General features: G+C 40.6%; 1 protein-coding gene across 1 annotated transcript; it reads right to left on the bottom strand.

Moving 5' to 3' along the window:
• Positions 1–204: 204 nt before the first annotated feature.
• Positions 205–15,521, bottom strand: LOC111220363. The gene is made up of 12 exons (XM_022743430.1): positions 15,399–15,521; positions 13,522–14,378; positions 13,145–13,325; positions 12,252–12,391; positions 9,256–9,821; positions 8,682–8,955; positions 8,315–8,510; positions 7,378–7,562; positions 7,008–7,103; positions 5,846–6,010; positions 3,866–3,959; positions 205–2,510 (listed from the first exon to the last, which is right to left on the bottom strand). Exons 2-12 carry the CDS (start codon positions 14,333–14,335, stop codon positions 2,447–2,449), a joined length of 2,775 nt encoding a protein of 924 aa, XP_022599151.1. The 5' UTR covers positions 14,336–14,378; positions 15,399–15,521; the 3' UTR covers positions 205–2,446.
• Between the last annotated feature and the right edge of the window lie 11,320 nt (positions 15,522–26,841).

Here is a 26,841-nt window from a genome sequence, read left to right as displayed (position 1 = left end):
TGGGCAGGCTGCACTACTGCACATCTGAAACTTTCGAACAGACTGTAGTCTGGGGCGGGGCGGGGCGGGGCGGGGCGGGGGGGGTGTTTAGTGGCTGCCTAGAGATTGTAATTGGATATTGAAAATGGAGCATATCAAACAGAGAGCAGTGACAGAACGAGACACAACAGGTTGAAGAACAACTGTGAAACTTAAAATTGCACATCTGTGGAATTATTTTATTTCAAACCTGCTACACATACATGACATTGGAGGGAAAACAGGGGAAATAAACTGGAAGGCAAACACTGAAAAGACAGCTTTTAAATTATGACCCGGGGTTGCAGATGATACAAAGTTTTCTTTCCAGTGTTTCCTGTGACATGTTGTTCAGTGTGTAAGTAGACCATGAAGATTTACCGCATGTTAACAGACTTCTAGTGCCCCATAATAAGATTTGTGAGTTTCTGGTTTTGCTTACAGTCATGTTAAGATTTGAAGACTACTGCTCCTGATCTGAATATGCAACTGAGGTGAAAAAACTTTGTTCTGCCACTTTGTTCTTTTCCACTTCTATAGATTGTTGTCAGTGCTCTTTATATAAATACAGTATATAGAGATGAATGTGATTCCCACATTAAACAAGTGCTCTGAGCCAAAGTGCTACAGCAACATTCAGCATTGTGTAGCTTCTTTTATTACTTCATTCGAGAGTCGACATATTTGCATCTCAACATATTATCTTGAGGTGCACTCGCCTCCACGTGCTTTATGTTTAAAACTTACTATATGTACTATTTTATGTAAAACCTAAAAATATATAAGCTTACAATAAAAGGCATTTCAAGAATATTGCATAACACAATTACAAGGGAAAAAATCATATTTGTTCACTTTGAAAGCTAAAAAGGCCTTAATTTAAATAACTTTTCTGGTTTTACATGTCGTTTTTTCATTTTTACCAAACTGATGGACTTATATGAGAGCCGCAGTGTTGCTGCTAATAAATCTGATTTCATGGGGTTAATTTTGCTTGACAGGGGAGGATTAAGAAATATTGAGAAATCAGAACTGAGGAAAATGGCACTGAGGATGAAAATCTCCTCACCAAGGTATTTAAAGCAAACAAAGTGAAATTCTGTGCACCTCTGCAGAGGAGTAAGGCGACATCACAAGGCAAGCGGCACATTGACATCATCAAAAATGGAGCATATCCAAGTATATATGTTTATTTCATGGCACTTTGTCTTGGCAAGTTGATGATTATTTTGTATAAACTTTGATTTTTAGAATCTATTAAAAAAATCAACTTAACCAATCAAAATTTCTCTGTATTTCTACAATGAGTTCTCACTTTAAATTGCGTATAAATGCCCCCCCCTCCCCCGCCCCCTGAGAATACTAACATCATTATGGCTGCAGCAGAGATGGCTGTACTTTCCCTCTAGTAAATGAGGAATCAGCTGATCAAATAACACACAGGTCAAAGGCACAGCAGAAGTTTCTGAGCCGCTAAAATCACAAGAACATAAAATAGCTGATTTTTTTTTTCTTCTTCTCAACACACCAAGCAGTCTCTCATCGCAGGATACAAATACACTTCATTCAAGAAATTACTTCAACATCCGCCTTTCATACCCCCTTTTTCTTTTTTTCTAATTTTCAAATCAAGAAAATGTAAACAGTTTGCTTTACGTAAGCATAAAAAAGTGGTTACAGACACTCATCACAAGTTAGCTAAAGACATTCACATTTAAAAAGACAATCAAGCCCTTAGATTGACTAAAGTCTAAACTGGACTACAGCACGCAGCGGGAAAATGAAGCAGGAAGTCAACCCATTCTGAAGAATAAATGTGAGCTTAACAAATATTATCTTGGTTAAAAAAGCCTGTTGTTAAAACACCGCAGTACCAGCTGAGAATGTGATGATGGGAAGTTCATTAAACTGATAGAGCTTCCTGCATAAATCAAGAGCACGGTTGTTTGAATTGTTTAAATTTACAGGCTTTTTCCACAGTAACATAAACAAGTCAACAAAAATGACCATTCAGGACTCAAGTATTTAAAAAAAAATCCTCCCTTTTATCTTCCTTTTCCTTTAAAAGTAATAACCAGCACAGTTCACAGGCAAAGGTTGGACACTAAATATGATTTTATCTTATCTTTTTAAATTCAACTCGTGGGTTGCCTGATTTTGACGTCACCGGTGCCATGAAATATCACGTCACACACTGGATGCAACTGCGCTGTTAACAGACAACTACAAGTCATTTTTCATCAGTGATCTCCCGCAGACACAGAGAAGGACACTTGTGGTGGCATTTTTCGTTTCAAAACAACCACACAATCAGTTACGCACAGGTCAAATTCACCTCTGATTACCCCTGTCTCTCGCTCTCTCTGCTCAAGTCCTCCCACGCACACGACACCTTCCAGATGCAGACGCAGTGATTTCAAAGCCTGGATTATAGGTCTGACAGTCCCTCTGCGTGTTCACTCAGCTCCATGGTGTAGTAGTCCAGAGGACGCCTGAGAACAGAGACAACAAATTTAACAAAGTCACACAGGCGTATTGATCAGGAGTTCCTGGGAGACAACACATGGCAATTAAAATAAAGTTTCCAGTCACTCACATTCAAACTATTCCTGGGGTATTTTATTGATAAAGTTTTAAAATTTACTCTTTGACTGTCCCCACTCTGCCCTCAGCCTTATCTACCACCACTGCCTCACTCTGATTTCTTGCTTTTCTCAGAATTAGTTTAAACTATTTCCTGCCCACAGTTATGAACTTCCTGTAGCCTATTTGTTGCACACGCACACAGGTGAAGAGAGCGATGGGGATTAGCATTAAGGAGGTTTCAAGAAGTCAAGAAAAAGCAGGAGTGTAGGAGTAAGATGTTATGGCTGGTGGAGAAATCTGAAGCTCCAACATGCATCTTCTCCTCGACTGTTCTATGTTTGTGCGAAATGGTAAGATAAGAAAGATCTTGCTCTTTAATTCTGAGTCACAATCCGACACTGTAACCTGACATTTACTGCTGACATTTCACACTTTTGGTAAATGTTGTGCTAGTCTGCAAATCTGAAACTTTGCCAGAAATATGGATTAAAAATGCACAGAAAAAAATCCCCAAATCTTTAAAAGGATCCTTTAACCTCAAATCCAGGTAGTTTGCAGTTGCAATTTGCAGTTTTTATAGGAATATGTTTCTCATTACACTGAAAATTCTGCATATTATTGCTATTATGACAGTGATAACACAGTATTACACTGTATTCATACTGACACTGTATTTCATTATATTATATTATAATAGATATTTATATATCAGACTTACAGTAACTTAGCAAGTAGTTTAGAGCCATGTCAACAGTTCCAAGTAGTTTCAGACAGCTCTAATTTCTCACAGTTGTCTTCCATGTTCCTTTCTTAATATTTTAACACCACTGAACACTGCTGCTTTTTCATTTCCCTTTCTAAGAATTTAGACTTCTCAAAAGGAAAAAGCAACAAATTGAATGTGACTTCTACACAACCAAAGGCTTTTCTAAATAAAGAATCAGGGAATTTATCGCTGTGGGTCGGGGAGAAATAAAAGCAATGGCTTCTGTAATTACACTTCCAACAATGAAGCTTAATGAGCATTACAGACTCTCAATTACACACATTTGTTTTTAAATGTCCTATTCACATCATCTAATCACTGTGTAATCAAAAGAAACGTCAAAAAATTAACACGTTAATGAACAGGATTTCTAGAATAGAATTCAGACATTAAATGCTGTCGTCATGATCACTATATAAAGATGTAGAAATATCTGTGATCAGTGTGCACATCCACCACAGAAGAGAGAATAATGCAAATAACAAGAGTCCTCACCTCCTCCTGTAGAAATATGTGAAGAGAGCAGCTCCTAGTCCCAGCAGCAGGAGCACTGCTATTATCAGCCCGATCTGTAACCCCAGGGTAGATGCTAGGAGAGAATCAAATAAAGCTCAGTTACAGTTTCTGAACAAGCTGATAAATTTAAAACACATCAGTTCAAACACCCTGATCAAAGTAGACAACACAAAGCAGAGAGTCTATGTAACAGATCATCTCAGGCTCTTACTCCATGGTAGCCTACTCACAGTGCGAGTTTTTTTTTTTTTTCCTCTAAAAGCTTCTTTGTTATTGAAATATGTTTTAACATGTCGGGACAAGTAGTGTATTCCAGCAACAACATTTAAAGCCACAGGAGTAATTCATATAATCATAATCCTTCAAATTTCAGACGCCATTAATTACTAGTGGTAACAGCGAGTGCATTTTAATGCTACAGCCAGCACTCCTTCAATAGCTTTGTACTACTACTACTACTACTACTACTACTACTACTACTACTACTCCTCTCTCCCCTGTGAACTGACGTACTTTTCACTTGTGATCGGATCACCCATGATGCATTAGGTCTGAATGGGGTCTATGTTAATTGCAAATTTAGTTTTTGCCCCCTTATACACTTTTCATTTTTAATTCAACATTAAAGTGCTTTCAATTGATGGTAATTACAGCTCACAAATCAACAGCTACAAGATCTCAGACCATTCACCATTCTTTAATGCTTCGATGAGACAAATGACTCCTGGAATCGATGTTGATGTTTCAAAGACACTGGTCATTAAATTATGGAAATTATTAGGACTAATTTATATGATTTATTTATATTCTCAATTATACTAATTATATTTTCACATATTTTATGTGAGGTCCGGTGGAAAGGACAGACAAAGTCCCATTATCACCAAGATGTAAATTTAAAAGCAATTCATAAAAATTTCTTAAAATTAAATTATTTACAATAATTTATTTTTTGTTTTTATTTGCACGCCTCTTTTTTTTAAACTCAAAAAAATGCTACAGAAAAGATGTTAAACATGTAATATTCATCTACTATAATAAAAGCAAAAACAAGACCAAGACTCTGCTGTGTATTCATCAACTAACATAACTGGTGGATGATTAGGTAATGAAATGAAATTGATTAGATGATTAGTAAGTACTGCACCTGAGAGAAAATACTGATTATGTGTAGAGTTTGTATATTAAAATGATGATGTTCCGTTATTGACATGAAAAAATCTCTTGAATACCAGCACTGGCAAGTGTAACAGTCACATTATCACTGTCAGAAAATGTACGTTTTGATGAGCAAAGATTTCAATTCTAGTTTAGAGAAAATCACTTAGTCATTTTGTTCAGTATTCAGACCAACTACCAAGGTATAACAAGGAGGAAGACATTTCTCACAAGATTAAAAGGGAAAAGAAATGGTCCTCACAGACCGAATCAATACGTGACATTCACTGGAGAATTGGCATCTTGTATATCAAATCTGTGTTTCAAGTCTTTGTTTTGTTTAGCAGGTAGACAGGTAAACGTTAAGCACGTTTTTGTCTGTCCCTCTCTGAACTCATTTCCACCTGGTTGTGAAAGGTGACCTGCGGTCTCTGGTTAGGCTTTCACATTATAAACAATCTTAATGCGACATTAAATGTATGTATTCTCTCTCTCTCTCCGTATTCATGGAGAGATGGAGAGTCTTGTCTGTTGTCAAATAAAAACATAGCAGATCACCATTCTGCTGTTTGCTTTGTCGTGTCTTTTCTGGCTGCAGAGTAAGATACACAGTGATGAAGGGCCTGGAGATCATGCTGAGAAGATTTAACAAGGTGAATTTTCACAGCAGCCTACAGAATTAATTGGGCTGATTAGTACATGTTTTTTATTTTGACATGAGGATGAATTAGCTGTGAACTCCCTGTTTGTGTCCACTTTGTACGCTGGTTAGTTTGTGATTTGTGTCAAGAGGGTGGTAACCTGTGCTTGTGTAACGGTCCATGGTTGGAGAAGCACAGACGTCTCCCTGAACCGATGAAGGATTCATGTGCGACGTCTGGATGATGAGGGCCTTCTGGTGGTCCGACAGCGCCTGGATGTTCCCCCACACTCGCAGCCACCCGGACACACAAGAAAAGTTGGCTCCTTGAACAATAACAGACGGGCAAGACTTTCATTTTCTACACATGACAGTTCTCAAAATGTGCTTCAGCTTCTTGGAAGTGTACATGCTGAAAAGAGGAAGCAGGAGGTGGGAGTTATGATCTGAAGAGACCCATTCATGGTTATTAAGTGTATGTGAGAGATGCAGAATGTGATAATGACACGGAAATAGCTAATAATAATAAAAAAATAACTGAGCCCATCTATTTCTACATGATTTCCCTCGATGAGACTAAACTTGGTGATGCACTGCTTTATTATTAAGAAATAATACTCAGTAACAACAGTCCTTCATTCAGTTGTAATGGTTTGCTCCTGCACAATACGGACGGCTCCTTATCCCTACTTTACTACAGCTCCATGGCAACTGCAATCTACACCTCTGTGTTGATAGCTAAGAGCCAATTTCTCCTCCAGAGCCAGTGATGTCAACGGTCTATAATCTTTTCCTTTTCATTGAAATTCTTTGAATGAACAGAGAGATTATCACGTCTTCCATTACCTAGCATTACCTCCCTGTGGTTGTACGCCTCTGCCAACCAATCAACTTACAGGAAATACGGTGACAATCACCCCCTCTGTTCCTGAGCTACAATGTTGATTAATAGGCAGAAATGTTTTTGCAGAACATTATGTCACAGTGAAGTTGACCTTTGATCGTTTATATATAAAATAATGTTTTTATCATCTTTATCATTTTGTCTTATGAGACGTGTCATAACTAGCTAATGAATTCTTGAGTTATGGCTAAAAACATGATTTGTGAGTTCACAGTGACCTTGACCTTTGAACTTTGACCACCAAAATCCAATCAGTTCATCCTTGAATCCAGGATTGGACTAAATTGGAATTCCTTCAGGGTGTTACCGAGATGCCGTGTTTACAAGAATGGGACGGAGAACTCTGTCTCTGGCACAGACGCATAAAAATTGTCCAAATGTGACGGTTTCAAATGAAAGAGTGAGTGAAAGTGCCTCACCTTGCAGATACAAGGCGGAGATGCCACAGTGACATCTCTTCTCCAGGTAGTCGGCCACCTCAGCGACTCTCTTCCCCTGTATCAGACCACTGCAGTCTGTGGAAAACAGACAAGAAGCTGTCAACTTGTGTTTATTGTATTATGACCCAAAAAAGAAATTGCTGCTATATTTTGACAATAATTCAGAACAGTTTAGTTTTATATTAATTCCTACATTAGGGTTTGTCCACTGGGGACACACTAGACAAGTCCTTCAAAAACATTAATCCTGGCACAAAAAAGGAGCCAAATCCATAATTTCAATAAAGTTATTGCCACAAAATATCTATACTGTTCCACATTTGATTTAGCTAAATTTATGAGGCCTCACCTCCTGACTGCTCGTGCCAGTCACTGGAGAGGGGTCCGAGGCAAAGGTCAATTTGACTTGAGAAGGCGGGGCTCGGACAGAGGTTGGTGCTGTGAGGTGTGGGTGAGGAGCTTGTCCAGGAGGAGGGGCTTCTCACCTCACAGCATGAACACCGGCTGAGCGAGACAGGACCATCTTCCACCGACCTGCACATACATGCAACATGCAAGGAAATGAATGAATACACTGTGCACATACAGTACTAATATGGGATGATAAAGTCAAAAGAGCAAGGATACCTAGAATGACATGAAGCACAACAGAAAGTGTGACATTGCCTCAAAATGACCAAAACATAATGAATGACTCATGCCATACATACATATACACACATACACATTAATAACACTACCTGATGCTGGTTGCTGTTGCTGAAGTGAAGAAAGTAAGTGTTTGATTGTTTGATTAGTTCAATCTAACCCAAATATTGTGTGTGGCCTATAATTGTCTTAAAGGCCCTTAACAAAATAGCAGGTTACTAACTCAGGCTAAACATATCTCTAATATCTCTAATTACAGATTAAAAAGTGAATTGTCAGAAAACCTGTCAGAATTCCTAGATCACTGAACGGTTATAGCAGGAGGGACGTTTTAATTTGTTCTGATCCAATCCCCTCAGTGTAACCTGCCCCAGTTAGCAGTGCAGTATTGGTTACCATGGTAATCTTCTCCTTTGAAAAGTGAGCCAGCTGTGATAAATAAGTATAAGAGGGCCCATGCAGGTCTTTTGACCAGGTTCTTAGTTTGTCGGTGGCCTCGACCCAATTAAGATTTACACACCTTTACATGGCATTTTCAGCAGTCAGGTTATAGCTTTAACTGGGTTTAAGACTGTGGTGTAAAACAGCGGTGTAAAAGTTCAAACCTGTAAAAGTTGTTTGATCCTGTGTGCGTTTACCTGAGAGCTGGAATCACTTGTCTCCCTCTGGTGGTCGACAGAGAGGAGAGCAGCTTCTGGTTTTCACTGAACACAAGTACATCTCTTAAACTGGAGTTGGTCAGAGCAGTTCCAGCTCTGCAGACACTGAACAGGTCATAGCACAGGACTACCGCACCCCGTACCGGCACCGTGGAGCCTTCTGGGAAAGTCTGATCTATGCAGGAGAGAGAGGAGGTGCAGGAGTGTAGTGAGAGATGGTAGGAATAAGAAAAAAAAAACAGGAAAAGAGAAAGAGATAAAAGTTAAAAAGGGGGAGATAGAAAAGATTTTTTTTCCTTTTCCAGCCCGTCATCTATCCCTGAGCAACGTCTTCCAATGTCCTCACCTGCTCCAGTGACATTTCCAACAATGTAAAATCCATCCTGATCAACACATCCCGTCAGAGGAAGAGCAATGATGGTCCCGCTGCGCTCCTGGTCAAACACGGTGAGCACCAAACCCTGCAGATCTGTCATCGGGGGCCCATGCAGCTCCACGAAGGCCCTCTGTTGGCTGTGATTGGTCCAGTGGCCACTAGCCACTTCACTGATGACCACACCCTCAGGGGCTGGAGGTGGGCGGGGACAGCTGTTCTCCCTCAGAGGGGTGGGTGGAGCCACCTATGGTAATTGATGCATATCTTATTTTTATCTATATCTGTGATATATCCAGTGATTGGAGACGGAATTAATCTAAATATTAATGCAAAAAGAGAAAACATTTTGTTTGGCTGCAAAAACTTCGCAAACTATTCCTTTATTGACTTGTTTGTATTTACTAGAAATTAAAGTTTTCATTAGAAATGGGAGTTCTTTGTTTCCCAGTGTAGTGTGTTTCTACCCATTTGTAATTTTTTAGTCAGGACTCACTTCCTATTTAATTTCAACACACTCTTTGAAATCTTTCCCCTTTGTACTCACTGAAAAAGCAGACAGGTCATGAGGGTAAAGGCCTCTACAGCGACTGAGAGCTTCATCACCAGGCAGAACCTCTGGATCCTCCAACAGAGGCAGCTGTCCTGGGGTCAGAGCTTTACTCAACTCCTGCGCCTCTTTATCTGATCCTCTCTGCCGGTACACCACTGCATCCAGCAGGCCTTTAGTGGGAATCCCCCTTTGTGCAGCAGACGGGGGACCAAAAGGACTGCGATAGAGCGCCACAGCGTCTGGTCCATTCTGGATGGTATTGGGAGGCAGGCGAAGTGATGGAGCCGGCACCAACCTGTCACTGCCCAGCAGAAAGTAACCCTTAGAAGTGGTGAAGTGTCCACTCAGGCTGATCTCCCTGTACGGTCTGTTGTTGTGTGCACTGAACAGCAGTATCCAGATCCCCTGCAGGGAGACCCGACGACCTGACGGGTGCCAAAGCTCGATGTACTCGCCATCTTCAGCTGCGCCCGGTGTGTCAGTGTTCAGCTCATTGATAAGGAAGTCGCTGTTCCCCCATGGTGGGAGGTGAGGCGGCGACTCTGTACCTCCTGGAATCACTAAAGCATAAAAGAAGACGTTTATTGGATGCTGTTGAAGGAATAGCTTGACATGTTGGGAAATATACCTACTGTCTTTCTTGCCAAGAGTTAGATGAAAAGATAAACACACCACTCTCATGTCTATCTGTTAAATATGAAGATACAGCTTAGCTTAGCATAAGGACGGGAAACAGGTAGGAAACAGCTAGCTTGACTGTGTCCAAAGGTGACAAAAAATTCCTAGCAGCATCCCTAAATCATTTAATTGAAAAACCAAAGTAACTGTAAAACTTAACAGTAAAATATGAGAGTGGTATCAATCTTCTCATCTACTTCTTATCAAGAAAGCAAATACGCATATTATTCCTTTAACCGCAACATTATCGAGATGACCAAATAAAAATTTTAAGCAATTAATTTTGCTAGTGTTCTGCAGAAAAGAAGAATATTGGTTTCATTTAGTTACAGCCCATTTTTTTTACCATCTTGTGATGACTCTCCAATAACATCAGTGGAAAAACATGGTGTGTAAAATCATCATCTACAACAATTAGCCTGCTTAAACAATACATTTTATTATTATTTATTTGATCACATATAAAAGAGAATCCTCCTCACAGACCACACTTTTTCCTGCAGAATCTAACCTTGTATTTATATCTATATGTATATGTGATAATAGGTTCATTTCTTGACCTGTGTCTGTATGAACTCCTGCTGATAAAATGCCACGCTTAATATTGTAATTAATAAAGATCAAAATCAGAATTGATCAAGCCATTCAAACACAGCCCTGCACAAGACTGTACTCAGGTACCCATGTCCCAGGCCACGGGGCTTTTTCAACCTCAATATTTGTGAAAGGAGAAATTAACACCTAATTTCTCCAACAAAGAGCCCCCCCCCCCTTTCATTTCTCTTAATAGCAGTTTCTTGTTGGAGCAGCACACCTCAGAAACTCAATTCTTTCATTTCAATACTTGTCCTTAATGATGTCACAAGAACCAATACGTCTTTACCAAGTCGATGGCAAAATTGTGAAAATTTTCTGATTTTCTACAGTACTGTAGATCTTGCAGGGGATATGATTCTTCTGGGACTGACGGGGCAGAATAAAAACCCTACAAGTGTTCTAGTCTGACGTCAAACACAAACAGAAGAAGGAAGGCAAGGACGCCACAGTAAAAGTAACAGCAATACGTGGAACGGTGGCAGCAAGTGCAGCAACAGGTCCGTTGCGACTTGTGAAAAAAAAAAACAAAAAAAAAACAACATACCAAGAGTTGTTGCATTTGAGACGGATCAACAGCGACTCTTTATAGTCAAACAAAAGCCAGTATGCAAACAGTGTCACAGAGCATTTCAAAATCTGGTCTGTACATAGGTGAGCGAGGCCTGGCATTAACATGGATGATCTGATCTGATCACAAGTGGACAGCTCCAAGTGCATCAGTTCACACCTATTAGAATGCGTCACGACATTCGTCGAGTCAACGTTTGTGATCGGATCGCACTTCCTTCCTCAATATGCAAATAAACATGTATGCATTGTCATTTTTAACCAGTCTGACTATGACAGACGAATCAGCGAGAGAGAGAGGGAGAGAGAGAGAGAGAGAGAGAGAGAGAGAGAGAGAGAGAGCTCAGAATGTGAGCTGGGTGCTCATAGTGTTGGAAGGCTTCCGTCATTACCATTCAGTCTGTCAAACTAGGCTGGAGGGGTGTGTGTGTGTGTGTGTGTGTGTGTGTGTGTGTGTGTGTGTGTGTGTGCGTGTGCGTGTGTGTGTGTGCGCACGCACGCGCCATTGTATCAAATTTGCTAGTGAGAATCAAGGAATTTCAATGGTGCTGGTACTGACTACCAAGTTTCTGGTGTTGTGACATCCCTGCTTGTTCCAGCATTGTCCCACAGTTCCTCTTCTGGTCAATGAGGAAATCTATATTTTCACTTGTCTGTGTTTGAGCCTCTGCATTCTAAGTAGCTAAATTAACTGTCTCTTTCTCGGTTACTCCATGGGTCCTAAAGGTTTCATGATGCAATGCTTACACCTATTTCATCACAATCAACTTGAGCAGAATATGAGCAACAATAAAACAGAAACTATCCAATTCTAATTTAATTTAGCTGTCAAAACACAATCTGAAAGTTCTTCTTCCATCTTCCCAAAAAGTAATAACGTCTATGAAAGGAAAGCAAGAATAATGAAAAGGTTCGGGTTTTTTTTAATGTTTGGTCAAATTGGATCGTTGGTGTGAACTTAAAGCTGTAGCAGGTAGTTTTATCAAATTAGTATCCTTTAATATTTCTGCCAGAATATCAGTGGTGATATTCTGGCATGTTGTCTCACTAATTTAAGTTCCAAAGTTTTTAGAGTTTAGTGTTTTCTCATTTCATAAGCTGTACCAGACATACAGAGACTTAAAGCGTCAGGATGCACAAATACTCACCGATACTATGAGGGCAGATCTTTGGCCAGGGGCACAGGTTGGGCAGCCCAGGAGTTTGCGGGGCCTCCCAGAAGACACCGGGATCTCTGGCCCAGGAGGCCACACCACAGCGACTCAGAGAGAAACCTCCCTCTCTCAAACTGATAAAATAATGAAATCAGTAAGAAACAAACGAAAAAAGAAAGAAAAAGAAAAAGAAAAAAGGATGAACTATAATAACGTGACTTCTCCAGCGCAGCCATAAGGTCAAAATTTTCCTTTGTTCAATATTCAGAGTTATAATAAAATAGCTGCACAACTAATAACATTCCCATCAACTACAGCTGTACTTTGTGATTACAGCTAATTAGCAAATGCCAGCGTGCTAACATGCTGAACTAACATGGATAACATGGTAGCCTAAACATTATACCTGCTAATCTTCAGCATGTTAGCAATGCCAATGTGAACATGTTAGCATGCTGATGTTAACATTTTGCTCGAAGCACCATTGCACCAAAGTACAGCCTCACAGAGCTGCTAACGTGGCTGTAAACCCTTAATCTCTTTGTATAATGCTCAGTTTTTAACCAGAGGTGTCAATTAAACTCGTTCCAATGTGAGTGTTGTTATGTGATTGTGTATTTAAGTTTATTTGAGTGTAAGAGCGTACTTGTGACTGCTGTGATGACACTTGACAAAGACAGGAGAAGTGCATCAGCAAAGAGGAACAGTGGTCATAAGTTGACTGAATGTATGTCACAATACTTGAAACTATGACTTCAAAACCAACCACTGAACGTTACTAACTCGTCTGATAGCAACACCAGAAACACATCGTTTTCTTTCCTTGCAAATGCTGCAGTCTGATAGGTGTGGTTTTATAGGGGTGGAAAACTATCATAGCTTCTTGCCTGTTGCTGAGTTGGTAGGGCTGTCTGCCTGGGATGAGAGTCTCAGTGAGGTTGGCACTAGGCTTGTTTCCAGGCCCAGCGAACACAAATGCATCTAAAGGCTGTATCTGGCTCAGTGGGCTGCCCACAGGGAAGTCTGAGGCTCTGCCGCTGTAAACGGCCACTGCCCCAGACTCATCTCCTGAGAAGAAATCGGAAAGAATTTACAATAAAACGAAAGTGAACGAAGGAATATAAATTTGACCAACACATATTGGAGCTTTCCATGGCTTCGTCGTGCACTGAATGGCTCATGTATACCAGTAAATTTAATGTGTGGGTCAAGTGCATTATCTTGAGCATGAGAACGAGGCCGTGACAACCCACAGCACACTAACCTTTCATGTAGTTCTTCTCTATGGTCAACCAGTTCCTAGACGTCTGCACATTCACGTCCACGCTCACACTGACTCTGTCCGTTTTCCCATCCAGCACGACCAGCACCAGAGGACCTGCAGCCGGGGCGTCGGACAGCTCCACAAACCCGTCCACCTGCCCTCCTCCCAGCTTCAGCTCAGTAATGACAGGACTGGTTGCTGGGGCAGCAGGCGGGGTGCAGTTGTTTCGCTGACCAGGGGATGGTGACGACACCTGAAAGCCCCAGCGATCTTCGGACAGCAGGCACCTCTCAATTGACTCATCCGCCTCAAGTGCTGTTTCATCCTCAACGAAGGCTGGTTCTCCCGGTGTCAGGGTTTCAGCAAGGAACTCTGTGTCCCCGGTACGGCGAGTCATGTACACGACGGCGTCCACCAGCCCGGCAGTGGTGACGTTCATCTTCTCACTGTAGCGAGCAGCAGATGTGTGGTAGAGGACGATGGCGTCTGGGCCGTTCTGGACTGTGTTGGGAGGCAGGAGGATGGCCGGTTTGGGAAGCATGTCCACTGAGCCCACCAGGAAGAAACCTCTGTCGTCTGTGCTCTGGCCTTTGAGGTCCAGCACCTTGTAGGCTATATTTCCATTTCCATTATAAAAGACAAGGGTGTAGCCGTCCAGCGAAGCCCGTTGTCCACTGGTGTGGTACAGCTCCACAAACTCAGTGGTGTCCAGTCTCGGATTGTCGGCGTTGACCTCGCTGATGATGAGGCAGGGTTCACCACTGACGACCACCACCAGGCAAAGACAGACCACAAAGGAAAAACACCCAACCATGATGTGCAGCTTCTCTGAGAGGCCTGAGCAAACAAGACAGCTTCTGAAAATGAAAGAAAAAGAAACAAAATCACTATCCGTTGCATTCCACAAGAGCCGCAACCATTATTTGATTAAGATTGTTTAGTCGCGTCTTCAGAGATAATATCTTTGAGTTTTGGACAGCTTTGGATGAGACATTTGAAGTTGTCAACTTGAACTTTAGGAAATCATAATGAACATTTTTAAACACTTCACACACCAAACTATTAATAAATGAATTGAGAAAATAATCAACAGTTAGATCAATAATAAAAAATAATGCTCAGTTACACCGTACATTCATCAGAACCAGAAAATAAACAGAGTATTAAAAGGTTTACAAACATAATGAGGGAGTAATTCTTTTTATTAAAAAGGACAACATCCCTCAAGCTAAATCTAGACCACAGCATCATTAGATTTAATGTTTACCACTTACAGACCACAGTCCCTAGAGGAGAAAAAATCATAATATCATGAATGAGTCTTCTATGAGTCTATTTTTTGTTCCTGGTGACATTGGGAATGCACGTCTTCTGCATGAGTCATGAAATGTTGCGAAACACACTGGCGAGCAGATGGAAACTTTGCATGAAACGGTGAAATGCCTCAACTGTGAATAAACAGGATTAAATGGACAGCTAATCTAAAATAAATTAGAATTGTACATTGTAAAAAAAATTTTTTTTCCAGGATTAACTTTAAAATCTGATCTGATGCAATTTGCCAATCCCATGCCATCTCCAAATCACTCAAAAATCTTCACCTTAGCTATAAAATGTGTATAAAGAGGCTACATTAGCTTGCACGACAGTCACTCTGTGGGAAAACCACGCTGGGACAAATAAATGGAGGACTAAAGATGGAGAAAGAGCCTGTGGAGTTAAATTCTGCCCTGAAATTATCTCCCATCTCACGACAGTTATTCCAGTCACGGTTCGGCTGCTATGCATGCATCTTTCCGTCGAGAAAAAAAAAAAAAAGCCTGTCAATCTGCTTCCTATCAGTGCCACACAAGGTCCTAAAACGTTTCGTGACTTACTGTATTTTCTTCCTCGTTGTCGGCCAGGTGTCGCCTGTTGCGCCGTCGAAGCCTCTCTGCTGAATGTGAAAATCCTTCCCGGTCGGAAATAATGTTGGTAAAGTTAGTTTTCAGCCCTCCGCCGCTCCCTTCATTCACAAAGCAGCACTTTCTCCCCCCCCACCACCACCTCCCCCCCCTCGGACTGTGGGCGGTCAGACTGAGGGGGATGATGCCTGCCAGGGAAGCTCTTTTTCTCTACGGCTCAGTAAACCATTCAGACACCCACAGCTGAAGATTAAACACCAGCAACCCCAGCGATACGTAATGCAGGGAGAATAAAAAGGCGGGTAACATACAGAGCCCGGTTCATATTGCCGTTAAAATAAATGTATTTATACAGTAAAAACTGGTAATTTATGTCTCTAGTGCACAATAATACCCAGTCTTGGAGTTCATCCCAAGAAACCTTGTAAAGACCTGAAGGGGGCCCCTGACCCCACTTTGTGAAAAAGGGAAGAGCGGGTTGTAACTTCAATGAGAGCCGAAGTCCCGCCCAACACAGGTTACAGCTTCTGCTCCAGACGCTTGGACCACACTTTATCTTATTGTTTTGGTGGTTTGTAAAGGCTTTATTTTCATACGATTTCCTCAATAATTAAAGAAAATATAAGACTTTCTGAACAGGTACCTCTACTTGCATAACATAAACATACATCAAAACCTCATGAGAAGTGAATGGAAAGCTGGATCACCCCCTGGGTAAACAGGACCACTGACCTGGGGCCCCTGACCTCCAGGACCCCCCAGTGCCCCAGGTTCAAATATGTTTCAAAGGAACTGCACCACTGGAACACAATGGGAACTTCAATGATAAGACTTTCAAGTGGGTCTTTACATAATCTGGGCACCCCATCTTGTAGAGGGGCCACAATGTAAGTAGTTGTAGATATAGGCCTAGATCTAGATCAAATAGAATATGTAAAATAATGTTTTCGTTTTTTTTTAGCTTTGTTTAAATGGTGAGGTGCAAAGAAAGAAAAAGTGTTTTGCAGAGCATATATATATATATGTACATACAATATTGTATGGTAAGTTTCTATAAGAATATTTCATTGTAGACCCAACAGGAGCATAACTGCTTGAGAATATTATGATGATTTTTAATTAGTGCATGTTTAGCTCAGGCTTAGCTGTTATCTAAATATATATATATATATTACTAAAAGGGTTAATGTACGTTTTTCATTTGCAGGGCACCTTGATTTATTCCTCTCTTGAGAATTATGGGATGCGTCATAAATGTTTTAATGTGTTGTCTGACTTGAACAGGGCCTAAAACACTGCAAAGATTCTGTGAACCTGTTTTCTGTTCACGAATGGTCTCACTTGACTCGCTCGTCCTGCAGACTTCTGTTGCAGGAGCAGTGCAGGAGCCCATAAGCTTCCAGTGGAATCTGTAAAAATTGACCACAGAAAACCTGGTTACAGTTTGTGCAGTTTTACTCAGTCAATAGGCCCAGAGTTTAATTTCTATTCCCTGTGGAACCACCATCACTAATCACCACACTAATATGAATATTCAGTATCCAAGTTAGCAAATATTACTGTGAAGGTGCAGCTTGGAGATTTACTGTAAAAAAATATCAGTATTGTGATATTAAATTTGACATACTGTTTTGTTTTTTGTAAAATTTTGTTAGCTTGGTATTTGGTATTAAAAAAATAGGCCTATGAGATTTTGTCACTACCACCCATGCCTGCGTTGTGATCTCAGGTTAGTGCTTAGGTTCTTTGTAAGTTATTTGAAGAGATTATTTAAGTGTATTTCCAGTAGATGATCGTTCATTCAGTTCCAATTAGAATCAATAGTAGATATATCGTCCTGAATACGACATGATGTAAGTTGCCACATAAAAGGAACTGAAAAGGTTGCACTATGGATGTTCACATATATGAGAGACAGTAATAGTGCTAATATCAATTACTAGAATGCATGAGGCATCTTTATATCATTTATAGTTTTGAATGGATTTTAAACTTTTGCTGCTCATTTTAAAGGGCAGGATTGGTCTGTGAGCCCAGAGAAGAACTGTCCACAGTATTTTATCACAACCTGCCTGATGAATTTAGTGTTTTTAGAGTTTTTAAATCACATTTATACATTGTCTTTTATTGTTGTACATGCATATTTAAATCTACTATCATATGTGGATATCGTAGAGGCCAGGCCAGGTCTTTCACACTGAGGTCATCACACTGCTCTTCACATGAGATTAGCCACGCTATAGTATGCACTGTTTTGGAAGTGAGATGACTGGTGAGAAGGAAGGTGTTTTTAAATTAGAAAAAAGTAATGTACACAACATGTACTTGCTAAAGGAAGGGAAGACTGTCCAAGTTGTGGTGCCTTACAAGTCAGAAATCTGTAAAATCTTGTGTGCTTACCATACTTCATTAAAATGGAGATTTCAGCTTTTGCCCATTTTGAAAACAGGCATCTCTGTTATTTTGTCACTTCATCTTTAACAACCACACTCTGATCTGATTTGTTTACTCAAGCATCAGTAATATACCACAAAGGTTATTTGATTCAAATGCCTCTTAGCACCACTAGATGGACCTATGAGCACAGGAGTGTGTTTGAACTGAAGCGTGTGGACAAAATGAAACGGTCACCTTGGGAAAATAAGCCAAAAACGCCTGTAATAAGTGAGGTTCCCTGGGGTGAAACTGTTTATGTGTGATTCCAGTCTGTCTGTACAGGAAGGCTTTTCTTTCATATTCTTGTGTGTGTGTGTGTTGTGGACAGACACTGCTGTTTGTGTGGTGTTATTTGACGGGGCTGCGTGTACTTTGACACAGAAAAAAGGTCAGTTGAAATGTTAATGATGTACACATTTTGTTTATGGTGTGTGCATGAAGTTGTGCACTGCAATGCGAGCAGGTTTTTGAGCATTTCAATTGAGTTTCTGTCAAAACGCTGCTCGCTTTTCGAGAGTCAACAACCCGTTGACAAGGTGCATCTAATTCATTTGGCTGGTTTGTTTTGATGACTCACTACTTTGATGTCACTGCATCTGATTCACCACTTATGCCTGCTTGTGGCAGGAAATACTCTTCCCCGCAGACAGCATGGAGAGACGGTGAGCTCAGTGTCACACAGGAGATGATTTTAATTAACTTGAAGATTTAATATGGGCTCACCTGTCCACCAGAATCATTAGTAAGTCAATTGGAGTTTCATTTAACACTTAAAGGGAACCGAGGAGAAGGTGAATTGACCTCAACCTCAGCTGACACACTATTAATCACCAATGACATAGCTTTATTGTGCCAGTTCAGTGTAATAAAATCTTCTTTCTTTGCCTATGAAGTATTGTGTCGTTACTTATGAATTTCTCAGCATTTTCTGACCACATATACAGACCCTGGGCCTGTTTTCTCTCATGTCTATTCTTTATCAGGAAAAATCAAAACCAGCTAAAATAATCCAAATCTGCATGCCAGCAGTGCAAAAAATGCATCCAACTCAGCATAATACACAGGAAGTGCATTTTATCTGCTGTCATGTCACTTGTTTGATCGCAGTGAATAGTGTGATGGTGATTGGACTTGAGCGTTGAGTCATTTTGTTGGAAGTGAAGGCAGCCGGCATCATCTCTGACTCAATCATCAGATGAATTTCAGCAGCAGCAGCAGCAGCAGCAGCAGTAGCAGCCGGCTTGGGAGGATATTTTCACCCTTTGGGAGAATGGGACCAACTTCTAGACAGATCAAATACAGGAAGGAGCAGGTTCAATAAAACAAAACATCCTGCCCCAGACTCCACATGGTTGACCACCCACGGTCTAAAATCTATTTCCTCTCACATTGTGTAGTATATGAAGTTCTGTTTGTATGTGGACTGTTTAAACTGAGGGAAATTTAGACCTTTTCATGTACTGTGGTCATATAAAAAACTTGTGACTCAACTTTCGGTGACTTTTATATTTATACTTCATTTGTGCAATGACACATTTCCTTTACGTGTCCCTCAAGGGAAAACTTTCTAAACCTCGGTCTTATGAAATCTTTCATCAGAGAAAAGCATAGTGATTGAGCAATTAGTAACTTTAAAGCTTAAGAGAGGCAAGGATTTCTATAGATATATTACATTTTTGACAGTTCAACACTCTCCTGAGGGTTCCAGGAATTATAGGATAAAACTGGCGTTATTTTATGTTTCTCTTTTTGTAAACAAATCTTGGCTATAATTAAAGCTACAGTGATTTCTTGAAAGAACTAACAGGAGTTAATAGAACATTTGTTGGGGACTATTTTCAGCTGTGGATTGATACACATATGGTGATGATGTTTTTGTTTTTTTTGCTGCAGTTTTTTAGTTTCTTCAGTGGAGCAGAAGCTTTAGTGGATCTTTAAGTCACTTGCTTCATGTGAGTCATGATTTGTTCACCGAGCCTGTTTCCACTGAACTCTGATGCATTTAGTGACGACATTAACTTTTCCACTTCCACTCCTGTTTTGTGTGATATTTCAACTGTTTTGAATTTTCCATGTTTTTTTTTATTTTAAATCAAGCTTTGACTCATTCTTTTCAAGGGATTTGCTGACAATAAGAATAATTTAGACTTTAAACTTTTTTTCAAATACAGCACCAACTTGACACTATCTGACGTGGACCTTGACATTATGAACTGAAATAACTGACCATCACTGATCCACAATCAGCCAGCCGCTGATGACCTTTTAGATAACTTTTTTGTTCTTCCGGTGTATAAATAAACAATGCCCTATCTGTAGCTAACTCACACCAAAAACTGCTTTGCATGCTGCTGACCCCGAAAGCTTCTCTGGTGTGCCTCAAGCTAATTTTTCACCTCATTAGCCTGGACAGACATAAAAACTGGGACACTGTGATGAACAAAGCAGGTTTGTGTATATATTCATGGCAGGAAAGTGCGGGACAATGCAGTGGAGAGGGAGGCCATGTTAACAGGGGCGTTTGTACACTACAGTTCGCAGAGGTGTAACGACAATGAGTTATGGGATAAGAAAGGGCAGCAGTGCATCATAGTCATGTGTGTGTGTGTGTGTGTGTGTGTGTAGAAGTATTTCCACCTATGTGTCGATATGTGATTGCAGGCACGTGTATGGTCTAACCAGGAGGTGAGAGCATGGTTTGACATTGATGAATAATGTGGGCAGGACTGTTCACCCCCTCCTTTCTCTCCCTCCGTTCCTTCCTCCCTGTCTTGCAGGCACAGAGGAAGCTTTTTACCGCTTCTCCTTTTTTTTCAAGAAAGCACCCAAAGAACCTCATCAGCATTCAACACGCATCACCAGCTCTCTGCATCCAATCACGTGCACTTACCATACAGAGTGCATGTTTGTGTGTGTGTGTGTTTGATGGAGGGAGACAGGCAGAGACAGGCAGGGAGAATCCTTTTGTGTTCCCTGTGAATCCCCAAGGTCATGTGCAGGCACCCGTGAATAGATCCAAGACAGGCAAGTGTGAGGCAGAGATGGTATCACAGGTCAGAGTGTGGGATTAGTATGGTTTTTATTTACTGCACATTTAGGTTAATGGCAGCAAAGGCATCGCCAATCTGCTTCTGGCTGACCAGATGTGTGTTGGATTATTGATCTAAAGTGACGCTTCATCTCCCTTCTCATCACCAGCAGAGCCTCGCGGGCTCAGTCTGAGCTTGTTTTGACGATGTCAACTTTCTCTAGTGAATATTCCCACATCATCTGCGGGATAATCCAAAAGGGTTAACTGCTGAGAGGGGATGAGAGGTGCAAGAGCTTGGCCACAAGTCGATTTCTCCGAGAGATTGCAGTCATGTTTGATACCCAGTTCCCATGGCAACCAGTAACCGTGGTGTACCTGACCTACATATGTGCTGTATGTACACAAACACGCGCTAACCATCTGTTACTGTCGCTTTGTATAGGAGCTCGTGGGGACTTTGAGTGGCTGCTGAATGAGTCTATCAGAGATTGCAAGAACAAACAGCGGAGCCAGGAGCTGCTTTCACCATTTTTGAGAAGCTGTCAATGAGTTTAGTCAACAAAGGCTGCAAGCCACATTAAGACAAGCAGCCATTCTGTGTTTACAATAGCCACTGTAAACACATGACGGTATTATTATAAATATGTTGACATGTAATTTGTGACAAGATGGCAACACTTGCAATTTTGAAAGTACCACGAGAAGCTATTATAAAGAAGACACATCTGTTTTCTTAACTGCCATTTGAATAGGTCAGTGGTGTGACAATAAACTGATAAGACTATTGACTACAATGGGCGATAGGCACATATTCACTGGGAAACAAACATATTTTCCTTCTTGAATCAGACAATTACATAATATTTATAAAATTACTCTAGAGTCAGGCTGGGGGCACGGCTCCTAGGGATGGCATTCAGGACAATGTGTCCCCCCTTACATGATAAAGCTTAGACATGCTAAACCAATGTTAGCATTGTCACTGTGAGCATGTTAGCATTTACCTCAAAGCACCCCTGTCCAAATCCCATACACTGCGTCATTCCAGTCTACTTTAATATGTTTACAGACACCTATAGAGTGTTTGTTATTTGTCAGAAGACGCAGCAGTTGTTGATATATTTTTCTGATACCTGGCAGTGAATTGCTTTTGTGACACCATCCATCACTTAAACAGAGACCAGTTCAGAAAATTACAAAGTGGAGTCTGCTGATAGATTATCAATAACTGATAAATGGGGGGATGGAGATCAAACTGAATTGGAGTCCCAGTTTAAATGTCAAGATTTATGGCCAAATAGGACTGTGTGATATAGCTGACACGATGATTGAGAAGCACTGAAGATCCACGCTTTGTTGTGACACTAAACATATGTCATGTGGAGGAAGTAATTCATGGACCATCATATAGCCTATATGACACTTGACAACACCTCTCAAGTTATCATCATCATGCCATCATGCAAATACAGACTTCAAAAGGAAAGATTAACACCAAGGTTAAATATAGCACAGTGGTTCTCAACTTTATACTTTAACATTATGTTGCAATATTATGAATTAGAAAGGACAAAAACTGAAACAGTAAAGCTGAGCTACATAAAACCAAAACATTGAGCATGAAGGTGCTTTAAAGCTCTGTATAGTTGAGGGGAACTCTGTGGACTCATCACAATGAGCGACATACAAGTAGTTATATAACCCATTGTTATAGTATAGCTGCTTTAAAGTATAGCTGCTTTAAATAAGACGAAGTAAAGACAATAAGTCTCTCTTTGGATGAACTGTTCACCACTCTGTGACTTGTGAGCTGCGATTGAGTGGGCGTCACTTAATGTGCAGTGCTACAAAGTCTGAAAACAACTGGCGCCACCTGCAGCTGTAGCTTACGCGTGCGTTTAAAACAACTTGTGGACCTTCTGCCCTCTTGCTTGCCCCCTTTCTGTTTTTCTCTGCAGTTTCTTTCCTTTGCAGGTTGTTCTCTCTCTCTCTCTCTCTCGCTCTCTCCTGGGTCAGCTGTATTCCAAAATAGCTGTTACTTCTCCTCTTTGTCTTGCTCTTTTCCACTCCTCTGCTCTCCCCTCTGTGTTTCATCGATTCTGCCTAGACAGGGCAGAGGACAGTGTTCCCCTGTGGGGCATTCTGGGTAATAAATCTAATTCCTGTCTACATGTGGAGGCTCATGGGAAGGTTCTGGCCCACTTTTCACCCAGACAAATATATCCACAAAATGGAGGAAAGTGGGCCAAAAAAGTAGCATAGATGGGCACCTGAATAAGTGCGCTGACTAAAAGTGAGCTAGTTCTTTTAGCCAAAGCAGGACTTGGCCACCGAGTGAACCTTTCGATAGTAATGACATTAATGTTTAATATTGTCATTTCAAGACTAAGGACTTGTTTTCTTATTCACCAAGGAAAAAGTTGCAGCACACAGGAATGTTTGTGGTTTCCAACTTGTTTCCACAGTGGCTTTAGATGAACTCAAGTACCCTTTCATTAACACCTCCTGTCATGTTCATGTAATTTAACAATATCATATGTGAATATTCTTAATTTGTTTGTATGCAAAACCCTCAGTGTTCAGGTCAGTTTGGTCAAACTGCTGTTTTTACTGCAAGTGACAGAAGCTGGATGTTTCAGCCATTTATTCATACTGCTATTTCACGCATTTATCTATTACTTTTAGCAATTAACCCAAAACCTTAAGCTGTCCATTTCAACTAATTAACTTTTGACAAGGCACACCTGTTAATTGAAAAGCATTCCAGGCGACTGCCTCATGAAGCTTGTTAAGATAATGCCAATATCTGTCCATGGACCCCCAAGCTTCTGCAGATGAAGCACCCACTGGGGTATTTGGGGCAGTAAAAAGCAAAGTGAATTTAAACTTCCTCTCCAGACACGTTTTAAATTATGTAAAAACCCTCTGCTATGATTAAAATTTTGTTTAACATGGTTTTCCCACATAAAATTGAAAATCAAAAACTGGGGCTGGAACATGGATGTATTATAAAATAAGATTATATTATATCCATGGGCTGGAAGCACGTCTACACTTACTTCCTCATTGGGAAATCTGGATCAGGCCTTGTGCCCCGCCCACCACCGCTGCTCGCGCCAGGTTCACAGGTGAAACAGCAGTGCCAATCAAGACGATTAGTGGAGGAAACATCGGAGAGAGATTCTGTCACATGTCTGAGCCTCAGTCAGACCCAGACTCAGGAGCTTTTAAAGGAGTTTGTTGTGCACCAAAATCGGCGACTAGAAGACGTATCAGAACGGTAAGTGTAATCATTTGTTTATGTTGTTTGTTAGCTTGTAGCTGGCAGTGGCTAACACGGTGTTAGCGGCGGTGCTAATGCAAACTCTCGCTCTCTGTGCTGACAAGTTTTTGGTGACCAGTGACTGAGCAGTGTGTATCAAGATGGTTAGTGTTAAAGGAAACATGGGAGAGACTCAGCTACATGTTAGAGTCTCATTCAGACCCAGACTCAGATCAGGAGTGTGTTGTGCACCAAAATCAGTGACTGACAGTCACAGTTAGCGTCTTTTATTTGTTTATGATGTTTGTTAGCTAGTGCATGGCAGTGGCTGACACAGTGTTAGTTGTTGTACTAATGCAAACTCTCGCTCTCTGTACTGACAAGGTTTCTGGTTTATTTTTTCCTCTCCTGTTCCCCACAAATTGACGGGATTGGTTCTTTAGTTATATGATGTATGAAACCCTGGCTGTCTGAATCCGCTTTTATGACACTCATTGAGTTCATTGCAGTTCCAAGGTGGAAATGCGCAGTCATGGCAGCATGTCATGATATGTCTTGTATTATATAGAAACATTATATGGACATGTTAACAAGTTTAAATATTTAATTTTCATCGGAGGGGGTCTTTAACGTATTTATCGTAAAAACCACTTTTCTTCAAGACCTGTTTTCCTGTAAATTGATGATTATACTATTTGTTTTACTTTCATCTGATTTTGAATCAAAAAATGTAATTGAATGTTGGCATGAGGAGGCAACAGTGAGATCCTTTTGACAAACTCGCAGCTTGATCTGTGATTTCCTTATATGCTACTGTTATATTAACTGTCAGTGGAGCATTGTTGCGTTTCATACCTTGCATCTCTTCTAGCCTACTGAAATTATTCATAGCTTATAAGATATATAACTTCATGAATAATGAAAGGCTTTCAATAATGCCATATTAGAAGGCCATACCATGACCAGCATGTGTAATGTTTGATTCACTCTATTCTCTACTCTTTATTGGTCTGTCTCTCATAATAATCTAAGTTTTCTTTGACCTCTTTCCCCTCTCATTTCTATCCATCATTAATTAGTGGGAAAGAACAAACCCAGTGCACGACTCCTGGAACAAAATGTATGAAAATACAGGACATAGATCAACATCTATTAGTAGCTGTTGTGCTGAGAATTAAGCCAAGAGATTAAAGTCATGTAATGATGGTGTCTTGTCACAGATTTGAATGATCACATACAGCAGTCTGGTTGTGTGCAAACTGTTTTGCACTGATTGGAAAGTCAGAATGGAAATGAAAGTGCACTTTGGGACAGCAAAGTGAAATAGCCTTGTCAGATTCAGTCATGTAAAAGTGGAGTATGCTACGGAGCATCAACTGTCCAAAACAGGAGAAACATCCTTCCTTTTTCTACAGCAGGTTGCTCACAATTATCTGCAAAGCGCAGAGTGTTTTTTTCTGTGCTCAACATAGAAAGTGCATTTTGTTTACACAGGGCTAAGTCTCTTAATTGAGGCTTAGACAAGACGAGACATGCAACCTGAAAAAATAAGTGATAATTAGTTAGTTGCTTAGTGTTAATCCACAAATCGAATAACAATTTTTTCTATTTTAGTACTTTAGACATTGGGATGAAATTCAAATTTGTATGTTTTTTTTTCTTTAAACTGCACTTGGTGAGACACATTTTCTCTCACAGCTTGAGCAACATTAAATGAGTATCACTCAGGCTTTAGGCCATAATTGCACATCTTCACCTTTGTTATCTCTTCTTCCAGGAGCCAGTTTCATATCTTGTGCAGTTCAGCTGCAGCGGCCCTGGGAATCTTTCTGCCTGAATGCGTCATGATAATTAAAAATGGAATTTATAGTCTGGAGAGCAACCATTTCTGAGGGTTCATTAATTTTTAATGGTTTTCCAGAATGGGAATGGGGGAAATTATGTAAGATAATACATCATACTTTGGACGTCACACAGCATAAACAATATTAGGTGTCACTTTGTCAGTGAGTCCACTTCGAGATCTTGTTCAAAGTACAAAAAAAAGGTGGGCTTCTTACAACTCTTAAAAATAACTTTCCTCACTCTATAGTGTAATATCTCTGCACTTTGACCTCACGATACAAAAAAACGACACCTTCCTACCTTCACAATATGACAGAACTGCATTCAAAACAACAGAGCTTCCTTCCATGTCACTTCTAAAAGAAATTCTAGGTACAAATCCTCCCATGTTTTCATTTTAGACACAGTTCATTTCCTCACAGCTGCCCACAGGAGACTGTTTCTGCTGGCACGGAGTCTACAGACACAGCACCATGCCTGCTGATACACTATGTATGAGAAGCTAGCACAATTAGCCTGGAAAGCCTTCTCTCTCCCTGAAGTGCCTTTTTTTTCACTCTTTCATCTCTCCATTTGCAACACGAGCAAGCTATTTTTGACTGCCTCACTAGTGATGAATACCTAAAAAAAACAAAACAAATGAAGACAACCTTCTTTGTTTGGAGCCTTTGTGTTCTTACCCTGAGCTGAAGGCGAGCTGGTTGACTTGGCACCCGCATTAATCACATTGGAATGACTTCTTTCATTTAGGAGCTTTTTCTCTATGCGCAGTTGCATTGTTTTTTCCCACAGTTGTCATCGGTTTCATCCGGAGAAATTTTAACGGTCGAGAAGATATGCCA

The sequence above is a fragment of the Seriola dumerili genome, unplaced genomic scaffold (genome assembly GCF_002260705.1).
Source record: "Seriola dumerili isolate Sdu_G_001 unplaced genomic scaffold, Sdu_1.0 BDQW01000068.1, whole genome shotgun sequence".
Taxonomy (NCBI): Eukaryota; Metazoa; Chordata; class Actinopteri; order Carangiformes; family Carangidae; genus Seriola; species Seriola dumerili.
This window is presented reverse-complemented; position numbering and strand designations above follow the sequence as displayed.

Excerpts from the sequence above, each read along its gene's own strand:
- LOC111220363 (XM_022743430.1), bottom strand. The coding sequence starts at position 14,335 with ATGGTTGGGTGTTTTTCCTTTGTGGTCTGTCTTTGCCTGGTGGTGGTC. Across the intron at positions 13,326-13,521 it reads AGAGAAGAACTACATGAAAG|GAGATGAGTCTGGGGCAGTG; the intron begins GTTAGTGTGCTG and ends ATTTCTTCTCAG. Across the intron at positions 3,960-5,845 it reads GGACCGTTACACAAGCACAG|CATCTACCCTGGGGTTACAG; the intron begins GTTACCACCCTC and ends ATTCTCTCCTAG.